Here is a 17,479-nt window from a genome sequence, read left to right on the forward strand (position 1 = left end):
ATGAAGAATGGTTTTATACTTTTAAAGGGGTGTGGCAAAAATATTGAGTGACAGAGATGGTAGCCAGTGAAGCCTAACCCTGAATGGTAAATTCAGCATTTCATAAGAGCCTGGTTTCTGTAACTCAGGGTCCCTTATTAGTTTGGTTAGAGCTGTATGAGTTTAGAGACCATGTTTTCCTTGAGATACCAAGTTCTACCAGTACATACTGCATAACAGGTATGAGATAAAGGCTTACCGAGTTTGTAACAGGAATCTGGGATGCATTGTTTTCTCTTGATGTCTTGGCCAGCACCACTACATTGCTGGGGGCGGGGGCGGAGGTGGTGGTGGTGGTGGTGGTGGTGATGCAGAGTATAGGACTTACATCCTTGGGACTGCGTTGTCCTGTTCATGGCCCTCAGAGTTACCAACACAGGGATCCCTTGTCTTACAATTAGTGGATTGTCATGTATATTTCTACATACTTTTAAAAATGGGCCGTCATATTACCTCACAGGTCAAAGCTACGTTTGACCAACTGCGTTTAGTTGTCTGAACACTGCCATGGTGGTGCATTTTGAACTCTTCCTGTGTCCTTTCTCTGGGCCCTTTCTCCTCTCCACATCCGATTAACCTGCTGTGTTTTCCTGTGCAGGAGGCATTTCATGTAGCTAAAATGGCATTCAGGCATTTCAAGATCCGGGTGAGGAAGATGCTGACGCCATCGAACGTGGGATCTAATACTGACTTTGAGACCGCAGTCTCCGAATACATTGTTTGCCACCTGGACCTGTATGACTCGCAAAGCAGTGTCAATGTAAGTCTTCCGTCTCTTGTGAGGAGTGACATGTGACTTATGAGGACATACTGAATACCGATAACTCAGGAATCCATCCATCTATAGATTTGATATTACTTGTATGCAGCGGAAGAGAAAAACATTCAATTTACCCTGAAGCACTGGTCCCTGTTGGCTGCTTTCTTTTTTTCTTTTCTTTTGTGCATGTATCTGCAAGTGTGGTATGTGTTTGTGTGCTGCATATATCTGTGAGGGTGTGCACACATCTGTAGAGGCCAGCTGTTGACACTGGGTGTCTCCTTTGATTACGTTCCACTTTAACTACTAAGGCACCATCTCTCCAGTCCTGAACCATCTTAGTGATTAAGAAAAAGGGCTCTGGGAAACGAGTGCCACTTTGCTATTTTGATCGTGTTACAGTGTAGGGAGGGTGTAGGGAGGGTGTAGGGAGGGACTAGCCAGAGTTTTGGGGCTGGCGTCTCATATATTTTACTCACAAAAGAAAAGCAAGGAGAGGAGATAGCTCAGTTTGTAAAATGCCTGCCACCGAAGCATGAAGTCCCAAGGTCAGATTCCAGGCACACACATAAAATCTGGGTGAGGTGGCACCCATCTGTAGTCACACCATCAGGAATGAGAGATAGGTAGATCTCTGGGACTCCTTGGCTGGACAGTGTGCTCCAGGTTCAAGGAGAGACCCTGGCTTAAAAAAGTAAGTTTGAACGATCCAGCAAGACATCTGTCATTAACCTCTGGACTCCACATGTGCCTGCATGCATATGTGCACACATGGACGTGTACCCCTCCCTCATGAACTAATGAAGAAACACCATGGGCCTCTTCCTTTAGTCATTAAGAGCTACTTTCTTGCTATTAGGTTGTCATTTCTGCTATGTCTTCTCTCTTCTCTCCCTACGAGTGAGCAGCAGCATCCTTCTGTAACGCACTGCCCTCTTTCCTGGATGGACTCACAACACTCTTCCCCAACGCCCATCCCATTCCAGTTGATGTTGGGATCCCCTGGAGGCCGAAGCTTCCTGTCACGTATCTGCAGCCGACTGACGCTATCTTTTGTTTTTCAGGATGTGATCCGTGCCATGAACGTCAACCCCAAGATCTCATTCCCTCCTGAAGTTGACTTCTGCCTCCTCACTGACTTCATCCAGGAGATTTGCTGCATTGCTTTTGCAATGCAGTCCTTAGAGCCACCCCTCGATATCGCATTCGGGGCAGATGGGGAAATCTTTAACGATTGCAAGTAAGAGACACAGGAGCACAGGTGCTGAAAGATGCTCACTGTCTCTGATCCCTAGGAAGATGAAGGGGAAAGAGCCTTGGGTAGAGAAATCAATAGCCACTCCCCTGCTACGAGTTTCTCTGTATCATCATCTGGACCCTCATCTTGGGCTTGTTCTTCATGGAACATATTAGCTTTGTGGAGCGCTAAGGAGATACCTGGAGCCTGGCTGGAGCACTATTTGTTAAGGAAAATTGTGTTCTGTGAATACAACACAGTTCTAAAATTTTATTTTATTTTTCTGTGTGTGCTATATAATGCATGTGCACATGTGTGCAGATGGATGCTCCTGTGGAAGTCAAAGGTTGACAGTCAGAGAGAACAGTTCTTATTGCATGATTTAAACCAGGTCTCTCAACATGTAGTGTGTACAGTCCAGGCATTTGCTAGAAATGCACACATCTGCACCATACTCCACTATTTTCTGTGGTGGTTCTAACTCAGGGCTCAGGAGGCTGAGGTTCACAAACACCAGGCACACTCATGCATGCTGATGTGTACAAAGGGAGAGTCTGGACTCTTAGAACCATTAGAGTCTTCCAAATTTCACATGGTGAACATTCCTCTAGTAAATTTGAGGCTGAAATAATCCGAAGCATTCATTGAGTTCTGGCAAGATCTTAGCTGTCACTCAAGATTACCAGCTATCCAGGAGGAAAGGCCAAGCTAGTGAAGAAGGCCAGCTCTGGCTGCAAGCTGCCTAGCTTGAAATCCTGGCTCCACTTGTTGGCTGTGTGATATTGGACATAGACCTTTATTTTTCTGTCCTTCGTTTTTCTTCTCTTTCAAGGCAGTGGGGTGGAGGATACTAATTCCTCTTCCCCAGGACTGTAGAGGGCTGGCTAAGACAACTCAGATGGAGCACTTAGGATGATGTCAGGCATTTAGTGAGTGCTTAGAAATGAACTCTGGGTCTTTGTCTAAGCCATAGCTCAGGGTAGGTAGCTGCCCAACATTCTTGCAACCATACATGTTTCTCTCATAACAGGAATGGACTCTCTGGTTGGTAGAACATATCATACTCCCTTGATAAGCTCTAGGTTCTTTCAAGTCTTTGTTCCCAGCCTATATCCACTCTGGGAGAACTGAATGTTTGAACATGGCCCTGAAGTTGAGTTCTTTTCTTTACAGAAACCCTTAACACTTTCTATCTTTCTTTCTTTCTTTCTTCTTTAGAATATGGGTATTATCACTCAGATACTCACTATTTTGGTTTGTGCAGTCTGTGTGTTTTGTAGACCACCGTTGGGTCTCTCCATCACATGCCTTTAACCAGAGGAAACCTACTGTGTTGTGTGCCTGATGGCTGAGCAGTTGAAATTAGAATTCCTAACTACAGTTGAATTTGATTCCATTGTTGTCTCTCTGTGTCTAAAGGTCCCCATATGCTGAGCCAACCAACCAGGGGTTAAAAATATCAGAGAAAAATCTGAATACATATGAGCTATTTTTCTTTGTCATTCCTTAGTACAGAATAATTGTCATGCTTATTTATATTGTATCAGGCATTGTAAGTAATCTAGGTGTGAGTTAAAGTATACAGGAGGAAGTCCACAGGTTTTAGAAAATGTAACAATATTATATATGTATGTATGTATGTATGTATGTATGTATGTATGTATGTATGTATGTACGTATGTGTGTATACATTATACACTTATTTATAAACAGTCTTACTATGTAGCTCAAACTAGCCTGGAGCTCATTACTTAGTTCAGATTGACTTTAAGCCTAGTCCTTCTGCCTCAGCCTCTTTAGTGTTAAAATTACATGTGTACCCCACACATCCAGCCTATGAGACCATTTTATGTAAGGCATGTAAACATCTGTGGGCCATGGAGTCTGTTGGGTCCTGAAGCAAAATCCCCCGTGGATACAAGGGGACAGTGTGCTTTAGGGAGTCACAGAACACACCAAAGCTTTGGTGCCCGACATCCTTTCTCGGGAAGCAACAACCGAAATCCCTTTCTTGGCCTCACGACACCATACTTTTTCATGTGAAATGGTCTGGAGACTCCTTGACAAGTTCTGATCCTTGGCGTGGGCACCACACTCTGAGTAGGTTTTCTATATTTTAACCAAATCACTGACAGATAGGTAGATCTGTGCCATCAGATGGGGGCGAGGGTTATTGAGATGACTCGGTGGTTAAGAGCACGGGCTGCTCTTCTAGTTTCAGGGGATCTGATCTCCCCAGGAACTGCAGGGACAGAGAGCCCAGACATCATGTATGCAACAAAATGTTCACACACATACAAAAATCGAGAGGTGTGTGGGTGTGTGGGGGGGTCATTGATCTGTTAACTATCCCTCGTTGGATACGACTGCCTAGTCACACTTCAATTTATCTATTTAAACATTTCTTCAGATTTCTTCTGTTTTGTCCTCAGAGATAGAGTGAGAAATATTGCCCAGCATGAGAAATAGAACATCCTGAGAACACATGCCATCTCTTGAACCAAGGAATGAGTATCTGATCACTGTCTAAATCTAGGCGTAGTCAAAAATGGACATTTCAGTTGGCTTTTCCCTAGTTATGTTACCGAACCCTTAACTTGCCGCTGGTGGCCATAGTTCAGTGTCAGCATGCACTCTGCTCTGGGTTTGGCCCCTAGTATGGAACACATCTTCTTACTATCTCTGGTCTCTTTGTGTTCCCACAGGTACCGCCGCAGCTATGACTCGGACTTTACTGCTCCCTTGGTCTTTTATCACGTGTGGCCTGCTCTCATGGAGAATGACTGTGTCATTATGAAGGGAGAAGCTGTCACCAAAAGAGGGGCTTTTGTACGGTGGCCTTGTATAGTGGCAGTTCATCCCGAGTGTTTGTTTCACAAGTTCGAGAACATTTATAAACCCAAAGATTCCATAAAAGAAGTCGATAGAGTTGTTTGATAAGACTTCATACAAAGGAGAAAGAGAAACAGCTGCTTGTTTTTGTACTGTCCCATAATCCTTTGTAATTCCTCTGGCAGTGACATCATTGCTGCTGTTGAAGATGGAGCTAACTGTGGCTCATTTAGCTCCTCCGCCTTAGAGATATATTGACATCGTTATTCTCCACTTGGGGGAAATTTTACATTTATTCTGTTTTTTTTTCTCCTTGGTATGATGTGTAGGGAAAGGAAGGAGGAAGAAAAATGGGACAGAGGAAGTGGGATGAAAGCCATTTGGCTTTGGAAGGGTGCTTCCTGTAGCTCTTACATACAGATGGTTTGAACATCTTGAAAATTTTAACAGCCTCCCAAATGGAGTCTGTGGTGGTGGTGGTGGTGGTGGTGGTGTGTGTGTGTTTATGTATGTGTGTGTGGTGTGTCTGTGAATGTGTGTGGTGTGTATTACTGTGTGTGAGTGTGTTTGTGTTTATATATGCCCATGAACACATGTGTGAGAGTGTGGGAGTGGGTTGGCGTGCTGAGATTCATGGTCACAAAACCTTGGCTATGCACGTGCCATGACATAGTATTTACCTCAGCCTTTCATAGACAGAGGCACCCCCTTTGCCCAGAACAAAGCCAGGGTGTTGGATCCTGTTCCTGTTTTCTGAGCTGGAGGAGAGGGAGTCGCTTTGAGGCTGCACATAATAGAGGATAGGGCAGTTTATTCAAAACAAACAAACTTAGGTTAAAATCCCACTGGAGTGAAAACTATCTCCATTAAAAATGTTTCATGCTTCAAAAGATGAACCTATCAAAACTGAATCTTGTCTATCTGACATGTGCTATACAATGAGTATTTTCATAAAACAGGATTCTTGTCCTTATACCTTATTCTTATAATTTGTCTTATTCTCAGTTAGAATTTTTTTTTTTACTAATGGAGTGCAGTTTGGAAGTGAGGGAGGGGACTCAGTGACACTTTTTACGCTCACGTCAGGTAGTTATTGTCTACTGACCTCTTCTCTTGTCAAGTGTGTCACCCACAAGACCATTTTATTGATTCACGGTTAAAAACAGCACATGAACTTGGTGTAGAGTCTTCTTCATACGGACTCAGTAGCTGGTCAACAAAAGCCTCTTACTGAGTTCAGTGAGATTTCTTTCTTCTGTAATATATATGACCTCAGTGTGGCATTGAGGTGGTAGAGATCTAGACTGAACGTACCAACCACTCGAGCCCAAAGCCAAACATGATTTCTAACAGCTTACTCAGAAAAACACTTAGCGAGCACCAGAATGGGGGCAGCCTTGAGCTCATTAGAATGGGATTTTACTGTAGCCGTTCTTGGCAAATATTGGGTGTTGCAGAAAAGAATAGGAACATTGTTCACACTGGTGGTGGTGGGGGAAGGACTGTCGAGTCATTAAAGCCTGCGGTAAGCCATGTCTGCTCTCACAGACTCGTGAGTCTCTCTCTGTCTCTTTCTCTTTCTTTCTTTTTTTGCAGTGGAGTTCCGTGCGACCAGTAATGCGGTGCCGTAGCAGGAGCTTAAGCCCCATTTGTCCTCGTAATCATTTTGGAATAAGCACGGTACATTCCTGCGTAGCCATTCCCGCAGAAAACCTTGTACGATGATACTTTCCTATGAAAGGGAATATTGCAAAACCATACGTAGAAAGGAAAACTGTTGCCTTGATATGACCTGTGTGATTTTATTATTTGTTTTTACACCATTATGGCTAAGAGGTTTAGCATTCTGGAAAGAAACAGAAGTGCTTGGGTTTTGGTTTGTTTTTTTCAACTTTCCTATTTTGTTATTTCAAGAAGTAATAGACTTTACTTATCTATGAATTTTATTCTTTTCATCCTTGAGCAGGGTGTTAGATATCAGTTCAACATGTGGACATGGGACATTGGAGTCACAGATCTGAACAGAGGTCCCTAGTTCCTTTAGAAATCCACACATGATTTTGGAGGAATTACATAAAGAGCCTAGACTGAAATATTTTCTAAAAGGCAGTTAAGATATTAATTTGTCCCCAGATTCAAAGTAGGAAAGATAAAATTAGTTTCTTTGTATATTAATCATTGGAAAGATTACTAATCTTCCATTTAAATTTGAAAGATAACGTAAAAATTATTTTTGAAAACTCACAATATTTGCATCCCTAAAAACATCACAGTGGCCTGTCACTGTTCATTAACTCGTCAAATGACATTCCAGCCAATGCCTGATAAATGTGGGGCTGGACCACGGTACCGATCTCCTATTCCTTCAAGTGTCCATTGTTATTTATATGTGTGTTGGGCCTCGTTCTCAAAGAGGGTCCTGACGCAGGTCAAGTTGAGAGATCCATGGGGTGAGGGTGTAGTATAGTCTACTATGCAAAGACCTGGGGGTGCTGAGAGAGCAGCTCACAGAATCTGGCATTTAGCTAGGTCTTTTAGGATGCACAGATGTCACAGAGGGAGAAAACCACACCAGATATGCTAGGGAAGAGGAAAAGCTACAAAACGGACACAGTCCTCTTGCTCTTGGGGATTTTTTACAAAATACAATCACACATATTCATGAATAAGTATGTATAGTAGGTTAAAAAAGGGCACATGCATTTAGTGACCTCATATGTAAAAGGGAGCCTTAAGAGCATCCTGATGGTATCTCTCCCCATCCCAAGAGGAGACTGTGTATCAGACGAGAGGGTGATTTACATATTAGAGTTAGCAAATGGTTCCCTAGGCCCTGGAGGCTTGAACTCTGGACTCTCAGTAAAAGTTTTATTCAAGGGGAGTGTCCCCTGCACTGAGTCCTGAGATATGTCTGCATGCCCTCCTCTGTTTCATCCTTTGCTCAGAGAGAACATAGCTTCAAGTAGAGATGAGTATATAAAATACATTCTCAAAGATGAAACGGAGCCAACTTTTCCTCTCTGACCAACTGTCTCTCTCTTCATAGCTAGGCACCTACAAGATGAAATGTAAACTGACCGGTCTGTCTTTCCAGCTTAAATAAGGCCTCAATTTCCATAGAACCCAGTCCATCTTGGACAGCATCTTTTTACCAAATATGTTTGAGAGGACAGGACAGGAAAGAGGCATATAGCTGATATCAGGCTTGAAGTCTCAGTGTGGTGTAGTTTTTGCTTAGTGATGGTGAGATTTGAAAATCATTTTTTTTTCTTGGCTGCCCAGAGCCTTCCTTAGTAGGACAGGACTTGGACACATGACAAAGTTTTATAAAAAAATCTTTGAGCTTAATGGCATAATTTTAGCTCTTATTAGTTAATTATGTTAAAAAGTTTCTCTTCTATTAAGCCATTGAAACTATCATAGTTTTAGTTCTTATTATGTTAAAAATTTCTCTTTAGCCATTGAACCCAACTTTCAACCAACAATATAATTTAAACCAAATTAGATATGCATTTACTTCACAAGCCTAGGAAGACTCAGGTTATTCATCCTCTGAGAGCAACCAATTGACGACTTGTAAGACTTAACCATGTCTGGGTAACCCACCCTCTGAGCTTGTATAATCTACATCTCTCGTTTACATTTCTAGGTATCTCGAAGTCGAAGCCCTTCTCCAATAAGATGTACATTCGCAAGTAAGTGGGACAATTAAGGCTGGGCAAGCTTTCTACTTTTTAAATATTCTCTGGCATATGCCACATTTTGGAGCAAAATGGTAATTCCAGGGGAATATCTTTCCTCTCCAATTCACACAGTTCATGTCCTCTCTGGGCACTCTCATTGATTGTGTTTGGTCTGGTGTCATGAGGTACAGAAAGAGCGACTTCCGTGGAGAGGTTTAACTGTGCTGACCCACAATGGGTTATTTCTTTTCAGTTAGGCAGATCTGAAGAATGCATAGAAGAATGCGTACCACAGTAACAAGCTGTCTGTTTTTCTCCCTAGGGTACTGAATCCACCAGCCACGTTCCTTTGCCACCGTTGGAACAGCCAGCTTCCTCCGAGCACCCACCCACCTGCCTTGTCTGCCTCCGACCTCGCTTAACATGAAATGAAAAGGCAATTCTGTGTGTCACTTGGCACAGAGCGTTCAGTGCCTTTGTAACTCTGGGTACATAGCAGTTCATCTTATTTTATAGGAGCAAATTCCATTAATTTCATAAAAACCCGATTATATAGGTATATAGGATCATATTAATTTGAATATCGTCCATAAAAGGTATGGACTTCCCTCCCGAAGTACCGGGGGCTCTTTCCTAGCAACTCTAGGAGCAAAACCAGAAGTTATTTTCCAGCTGAGACTCAAAGAAAGGACGAGAGGTTTTAGTTTACAGATAGGTTATTAACACTCCCATTGCTAATATCAGATTTGAACTTTCTGGAAAGCTTTTAGTTGGTGTTCCGATCCCCTCTTAAGGGTTCAAAGGCAGACATAGTTATTCCAGTACCACTTACTTAGGGCAAATGGAGACAATAATAAGATTAATTTAAAAGGATAGAACTAATTAGCTTGCTTCTCTCTTTGAGAAAGCTCGTAGGTTCTCTGTTTTATATTCTCTCTCTCTCTCTCTCTCTCTCTCTCTCTCTCTCTCTCTCTCAGTCAGTTCAGATTTGAAAGCTATGTCTTCAAGGGTCCGAGAACTAACACCCCCCCCCGTATTCCCCCCTTACATCTTTTCTTATAAGATATACAGTCAATTAGCAAACGTAATTAAGTAACATGCGGGCTTAATCAATTAACAAACTAAACGGCTCATAGATTGGCAACATACTCAGATCAATCAATGTGGAGCAATAAAGCATGCACTAGCACAGGGGCCATGGGCGAGTTTCCTGCAGAGCGCTACTGCAGCCAGGCGTCAGTTTGAGACTGGTGTTAATCGTGTGATGTTTATCTCCTAACCAGGAGTGTTTTAAAGCACATGTTAAGCATAAAGCTTACCTGAACCATCCCTCCACTTACATATCTAGTTATAATAGAAGACCTCCCACAAAAGCCCTCTGACTCGAGGACATGCATGCATTCAGGGCCCCCAAAGAGGGGTTTGGTTTACTGATTTTTTTTTTGCTCACATTTTTTATCAGATATTTTCTTCATTTACATTTCAAATGCTATCCCCTTTCCTAGTTTCCTCTTTAAAAATCCCCTATCCCCTCCCCCTTACCCCTGCTCTCTAACCTCCCCTCTCCTGCTTCCTGGCCCTGGTGTTCCCCTGTACATAGAATCTTCGCAAGACCAAGGGCCTCTCCTCCCATTGATGGCCGACCAGGCCATCCTCTGCTACATATGCAGTTAGAGACACGAGCTCTGTGGGTACTGGTTAGTTCATATTGTTTTTCCTCCTATAGAACTGGAGACCCCTTCAGCTCCTTGGGTACTTTCTCTAGCTCCTTCATTGGGAACCCTGTGATCCATCCAATAGATGACTGTGAGCATCCACTTCTGTATTTACCAGGCACTGGTATAGCCTCACAGGAGACAGTTACATGGTATGCACTCACTGATTAGTGGATATTAGCTCAGAAACTTAGAATACCCACGATACAATTTGCAAAACTCATGAAACTCAAGAAGAAGGAAGACCAAAGTGTGGATACTTCGTTCCTTCTTAGATTTACCGATTTTCCAATGGAGTTTATTTCTTCTCACTGCTTGACTGTGGTGTACTCCGGAGCACATAGTCAGGGTAGGAGCGGACCATTCCTCTCTCCAGATCACTAGGGTTTCTTATTTCCCTTCAGGCCGGCCTTACACACACACCACAGGCTTGCTAGTCTAAGGTCAGAGTGCAAACAGCACCTGATGCTTTTTGGGTGGAACAAACAAACGCAAAACCCAACCTCTCTAAGCTGGGGAGAGCATCTTCTCCTATGCTGGAGGGCAGGAGTAGAGAGCCTCCCTTATTCTCTGCTCCTTGAATCCTGTGTGTGTGTGTGTGTGTGTGTGTGTGTGTGTGTGTGTGTTTTGCCATGATTTTTTTGATGTTAAGCCATGTGCTGAAAGGAACGCTTTGTACCCTGGTAACCTTTGTTGCCCATTGGCCATTGTATCGGTGTGTAGCCTTGAGCAAGTTCCTTGACCTCTCTGAGCTCAGTTTCATTATAGAAAGAGCAGACTGGGTAAAAGCAAGCATCCTCTTAATTTTAACAGACTCATCGCTTCACATAGCAAAGCGTTTACTCTGGATATTTTGGAATATCGACTAAAGTTAGTGTAACCTATACGGCCATATGGATTTAACAGTGGACATAAGTATATTAACTGTAAGCAATTTTTAATAAAATTTTTAGTATAAAAGGGCAAGGACCATCCCTGAAGGTAAAATTAAGTGCTGGATCATCCACATGTGAAGTCACACGCTAGTGCTACACATTAGCACAGGAAGCATCATATCGCCCTTAGAGGTGACTTTCTGAGACACTGGGCTATTCTTGAAAACATTTCAAGTAAAGACCAGTATCACCCGACTTAGAGAGCTACAGCATTCCTGAACAACCGAGTGCATATTAAAACTGCAATAGCATCCCATACAGAAAAAAATAGTTATTTACTCCAAATCCCATGGGGCCACTTGCTATTTCCCAAGCATCTAATTTGAACTATAGATGCACAGGGAAAGCCAAACAATTAAAGTATCTTTTGGAAAGCATCCCTAAACCCAAAGAAGGCTGGCCTGTTCTCATGGCCCGTGGGTGTCTGGGTGTCTGAAGCTGGAAAGCTCTTGTTTTGTTCTCTGAGTCAACGTGAGTTTCTGTGTTATTATTTGGCATCTAATAAAATCACAATAGAGTTCTTTCCCCTAGATTCGGTGGTGCCCTCCATGTTCACACATTCAAGTAAATACTGACTGCATCCTGTGGCAGGCTGACCTGGGATAGGTTCAGCTCCATGGGGAAGTATGGCTGCTGGCTGTACTTTCTTATTCGCTGCCCCTCTCGCCTGTTCAGGATCCCTCCTTGGAACCTGCTTAACTTTTCATTACTTACTTTACTGCAGTGGCTCCCACAATAGATAGGACCGGGACGTCTGCGGCTTCTGTAAGGGACTTCTTTGTTCAGTTGTGCTCTATAGTCTTGTTCCAATGTCTTTTGCTTTAGAGCAAGGACCTTCTCACTTCTTCTGCTTCTATTGGCACACACTGCTGGCTCTGTGTTTCTTGCTTTGTTTACAGGGAATACATGCATTTCTCAGATTTTGCAGTATATGATAGGTAGAGAAAGGGTTGGTTTTCATGGAGTTTAATGTCCAGTCTAGCTGTATTCCTTGGTGACTTTCTTGTCATAAAGAACAGATATGGACACATAAAAACATGGAGCTGATGAAAGTCAGGCTTGTGGCAGGAGGATTGCCAAAAGTTTAAGGCCAGCCTGGGCTAGTTTGTTCTGGTCAGCCTGAGCTATATAGGATGGCCTTGTTTCAACAAGCAGAAAGCAAAACACACAGTAAGGCCCAGTAATATAGCAAGGAAAATGTTACCTGCCAATTGAAGGATTCAAAAATATTATCAGTCAAGGATCTCTCGATTAAACAAGATGGGGCAGCTGGGAGACAGCTCCTGTGTACATGTAAAGATCTGAGTTTGGATCCTAGCACTTGTAAGACTGAGCATGGCAGTTCATCCCATGTCTCACTCCAGTGCTGGGAGGTTAGAGACAGGCCCACAACAGAAGCTTCTGGTCAGCCTGCCTAAGATAAACAGGTGAGCTCAGGTCAGCGGGGGTCGGGGGTGTGTCTCAAAAATAAGGTGGAGACAGATTGAGGAAGACATCCAGCCTCCACATTCAACTCATAGATACATGCACCCACATCCACATGCACACATCACACATCACACACACACACACACACACACACACACACAGAGTGGGGGTGGAGTGCTACGAAAGGGAAGGGTAGAATAGTATGGTCAAATATACCAGAGAATAGAACTCTATGCTAGAATCCTGACATTGCTAAGGAAGCCAGTCTAAGAAGGAAGACGAAGCTCAAAGGACACGCCTTGAACACGCCCCATTAGCTCAGCTGGGTGCTCCACCATTGGATGTTTAAGTTGCAGTAGGGCATTTGCTGACCGTTCTAATTTGTCTCTAGGCATGTCATACATCCATGCCATAGTGGGCAGAGTGATACTGAGATCACTCTGTAGGGCTGTAGAGTTGGTGGAAGATTTCTTAGTGGTATTGCTTTGACTCGTTTCATACATATAATTAAGGGTAGAGATGTTACAGAATCTTAAAGAATCTAGCATTTACAAAGTGCATTAGGTCATGGAACTACAAGCCCAGGAACCACATGAAAAAAAAAAAGATATTTAGAATGGCAGTTTAGCCTTAATCCACAAATGAGCAGAGGCCTTGAGAGTAAGATGGGAACCAGCTTTCCCATTTCAAATAAACTGTGAGTGGACAACTTCACATTTGAAAAGCTTCCCAGCAGGGGTTAGCACAACCAGACTTCCACATTGTCACCCACGATTCACTATCAAAGCTGGGCATCTGTTTCCTTCTACTGGGTGGCTGACAAGTGTGTATATTGCAGATTTAATTACAAATTGACTTATAGTGCTTTCAGAATTTTAGTAATGAAACGATGTGTTAAAACGTGCTGTAAAATGATCTAGAAAGGCGACCCAGTCATTGGACAATTGTCGAAGTACCTCGGTTGTCACACGATAAATCAGGTCCTTTAGTAACTCATTTCTTTTGTTGGAACATTGGGACCAAGGCATTTTATTCCCGTGATACTTCTGTCTCTTTAGATCAGGGAACAAGTTGTAGATTTTTGCCATAGACCAGTAGATGTCAGCATTGGTCCTGTCCTGTGGGTCATGAGTGTGAGGCAGGATGGAGCAAGTTCCCTTCATTATCATTCGAGAGGCTTTTGCTGTTGACACAGCATAGTGCACAACTTTCAGTTGTTGGAGATTCTGACAGAGCTAAGGGGTTGTGCATACTGAAGGGTGATGCTTGGGGGAAATTTGACTCCCACTGTGGGGCTCTGTGTGGTAGTGTCCTTAGGCCGGGCATGATTCAGTCCTGGTGGCTGCAGAAGAGACATATAAACACATATATTCAGCATTTTCTGCTGTGTGGAGCTCTGTGCTGTCTGTAGACTCTGTTAGCATCACTCTGTGTCCCAGCTATCCAGGACTTTAAGCTATAATAAAGCTTTTTTTTTTTTTGTAGTATAAATAATCTGCCTCTAGTATTTTATTACAGAAGTAAAGGATGTACAACCGGGTACCCAATAAAAGTTCCAAACTGGGAATCTCTTGTGTGTTTTATACATGCTTATCTTTGTTTTCTAAGATACAATATTACATAATATTGTATATTGTATTTGTATTATAAGATAAAATTGCCTCCATTTCCAATGCTGATACCAGAATGTATCCAGTGTGTATGTCTTTCTTTAAATCCCTTACCTTATATCTTTACATCTTCATTTCTAATTTCCTCTTGCTTCTCTTTGAATTTCTCCCTTTTCCTGGTTTCAGTTGTTCTCATCTCTTTGGCACCCATGCATTCCCTTACATATAAGCATCTAACCTCTAAGCGAAGTATGAGTGGATATGAAGACAGCAAATGACATTTCACATGAAGATTCACATATGCCCTGATTCATACAATGCATTCATTTTACTGAACTTTCAAATGATTTTGACTTTAAATAGTTAGGCTGTTAAAAACAATTAAAAAATAAATTAGATGTACAATAAATCTGAACTATGGTAAATCTTAGCTCAGTGAACTCAATGAGAATATTAGCTAGTATTTCCCAAATTGTTGACAAAAATACTTGGTATGCACATCAAAGATGCATCTGTGGGTTTCCTGTCAAGCCTAGTAATAGTCTCTGGGGCATTTGCATCAGCACAGAAAGGCAGGTTTGGAAATATTGGCCAAAGATCGGGCTTCATTAACCCTTGAACAGGATACCTGAGGCCTAATGCAATCCCTGGAACTTTCCCAACTGTGAATGCTGTGTGACCTACAGACTGCATGTGCTCAACTACTTGTTTCCATCCAGAAATATGCAAGCCATTGAAAATTGAGCATATTTAATCCTTATCTGCATGTGTACCTAGAACACATGGCAAGTCATTGGCCACACATCTAGATTGTCGATAAAAGAGGCTGGGGGAGAATGCTCATTTTATTTCCCATATATATGTCAATATTTTCTTGTCCTTAGTGTTGGATACATTTTGTTGTTGTTGAGAAAACTATACTTCTTTACTCCCTTACATCGCAGAGATCTGGGCTCAGCATGTGTGATTGAAAGCTGGGGTCATAGCTAGGATCGTGACTCCCCACGAGTACAGCTGGATAGTCGCCGTCACAGGCCAAGGGGAGTGAGGAGTTCCTGGATGACCTAGGCTTATTCCTCCATTGTCTCTAGAGGAAAATCCCAAAGGAGAGAAGGTGACATCAGACCCCCACGGGTGGCCCGCCATGACTGGAATTCCCACAGACACGCCATCGAACAGTTTGGACTTCTACTTTGAAAAAATATCAGTGATCCCAGAACTGCCAGAAATATACTTGCTTTGTTCCCCAATGAACAATGCAGCCCCCATCTTCACTTCTTTCAAAGCCCAATATAATTTGCCACCATCAAAGCAAAGTTAGATTCTAAAGAAAGAGTCACGTGTAACCCTCATTTGAGTGAGACAACTTTTGAGAGGCTTGGCTGGGTTACTAATTCTCTAAACAATGTTAGCTAGAAACAACAGCTCTTTTCAATGTTTGAATTCAACCTTTCTCTATTGACTATCGGGTGGTGAGAATGTAACAGGGATGGCATTGGATTTATCAAAGTCATAATACTTCCTGGTGTGACCTCCCCTTCCCTAAGTAGCTGCCACCACAGTTGGAAGAAGTCCAAGCAAGCAGCATTTCCCAGGGAAACTCAGGCCTGGGACCCAGAAGTTCCCTGGGAAATGTCTGAGAGAAGGCACTAGATGGCAATATTGCTTAGGAAATGAGACGAGCACACTTGCTGTTGGTAATGGTTCAAAAATAAAAAATATTAGTCCTCAGATAGTATCTACAACGTCATTCCTAGCTTAACTGGTCACTGTAAACTTGGAAAACATCTTGCATTGATAATGAATGGTCGGGATAAAAATATAGAGTGTCAGAAAATCTAAACAACTATGTCATAGCACCCCATAAAGGATGTATATGCTTATATGCTTTATCCTCTTAAGGCTCAAGAAGCAATTTCTTAAGCACAGGAGGTGAAGGTGGGAGTAATTCTTGTTTGGCTATCTATCTATCTATCTATCTATCTATCTATCTATCTATCTATCTATCTATCTATCTCATCTAGCATCTATCAATCATTTATCTATTATCTATCATTTATTAGTTTATCATTGGTCAATAGTCTATCATCTATTCATTAATCATATCTATCTATCCATCTATCAACCATGCCTGTCTATCAGTCTGTCAGTCTGTCTGTCTAATTGTTTATCTATCTGTCTATCTATCTATCTATCTATCTATCTATCTATCTATCTATCTACCTATCAACCTATCATCTATCTACTATCAATCATCTATCATTTATTATCTATTTTTCTATCATCTATCTATTATCTATTTGTCTATTATCTGTCATCATCTATCTATCTATCTATCTATCTATCTATCTATCTATCTATCTATCTTGGTATTTTAAAATTTCAATCTAACACCACCAACCTGGAGTTCTTACTGAGATGAATGCAATGAATGGCTTGGGATGTCAGCTTTTTCTCTTCTTGTCTGGCAGAGAACTTGGGCTGCATTCTCAGCGTTCACACCATGACCACCTTAACACCAGTTGCAGAGGATCTGATGCTCTCTTCTGTTCTCTAAAGGCATCTGCACATACATGGTGCACACACGCTCAGGAAGGCACATATACACACAAATAGATGTAGAGCTGGCTTACAGCAGCTATGGTTTTCTGCAAAAATATGCACAAGAGCAAGCCAGGCCACATCTAGCATTGATAGGGAGGGCTCATAGAGTTATCGACAGTTGACAGCTTCTAGTGGAGGGAAAATCCTTTTATTTTCAGGGGTGTGGCTCTGGTAGACTGATCACAATCCAGCGGATTGGCCCCATCACCGAGTTTATAAAGATATGAGCAACACAAACTATATTTGGTGGATTGTTTAAGAGGAAACAGGATATGACCTTGGGACAGAGTGTGGAGAAAATTGGGACTAGATCTGGAAGGAGTTAGGTGGATGAGCTAGGGTAAATATAATCAAAACACGTTGTTTGCTTGTACAAATTCTCAAAGTATTAATAAAAATATCTTCAAAAAAGAAGTCTTACTGCAATGGAGAAAGCAAAATGGTCCTCACCCGTCTGCTTAGGGACGCAGCTGATCTATACTGGGAATGAAGGTTCTTGCTGAGAAGAACCTACAACCAAACCATCAGAGCTGTAGTAACATTATTGCTTGAGACAGGCCATTCTGAGAACAGTGTACCCTGGAACTACGCAGCACCCAATGGCCTGCAGTGAATCTGGACAAGAGGAGGAGGCTT

The 17,479-nt window shown here is 42.3% G+C and overlaps 1 protein-coding gene across 6 annotated transcripts in view; it reads left to right on the forward strand.

Moving 5' to 3' along the window:
- Spata18 (spermatogenesis associated 18) overlaps window positions 1-9,110 on the forward strand; it is a 28,205-nt gene extending 19,095 nt beyond the window's left edge. For 2 of the 6 annotated variants that reach the window (XM_006504155.3, XM_006504159.3), the window contains 6 exons: window positions 638-799; window positions 1,864-2,039; window positions 4,742-4,865; window positions 6,465-6,584; window positions 8,518-8,563; window positions 8,874-9,110. In XM_006504155.3, the coding sequence (XP_006504218.1) occupies window positions 638-799; window positions 1,864-2,039; window positions 4,742-4,865; window positions 6,465-6,584; window positions 8,518-8,563; window positions 8,874-8,881 (636 nt within the window). In that variant the 3' untranslated portion in view covers window positions 8,882-9,110. Of the gene's footprint in view, window positions 1-637; window positions 800-1,863; window positions 2,040-4,741; window positions 4,916-6,464; window positions 6,585-8,517; window positions 8,564-8,873 lie in introns of those variants that run through there. The other 4 variants (XR_003955716.1, NM_178387.3, XM_006504160.3 and 1 more) reach the window with 4 other exon arrangements.
- The last annotated feature ends 8,369 nt before the right edge of the window (window positions 9,111-17,479 follow it).

Source organism: Mus musculus, chromosome 5 (assembly GCF_000001635.26).
Source record: "Mus musculus strain C57BL/6J chromosome 5, GRCm38.p6 C57BL/6J".
In the NCBI taxonomy this organism is placed as follows: domain Eukaryota; kingdom Metazoa; phylum Chordata; class Mammalia; order Rodentia; family Muridae; genus Mus; species Mus musculus.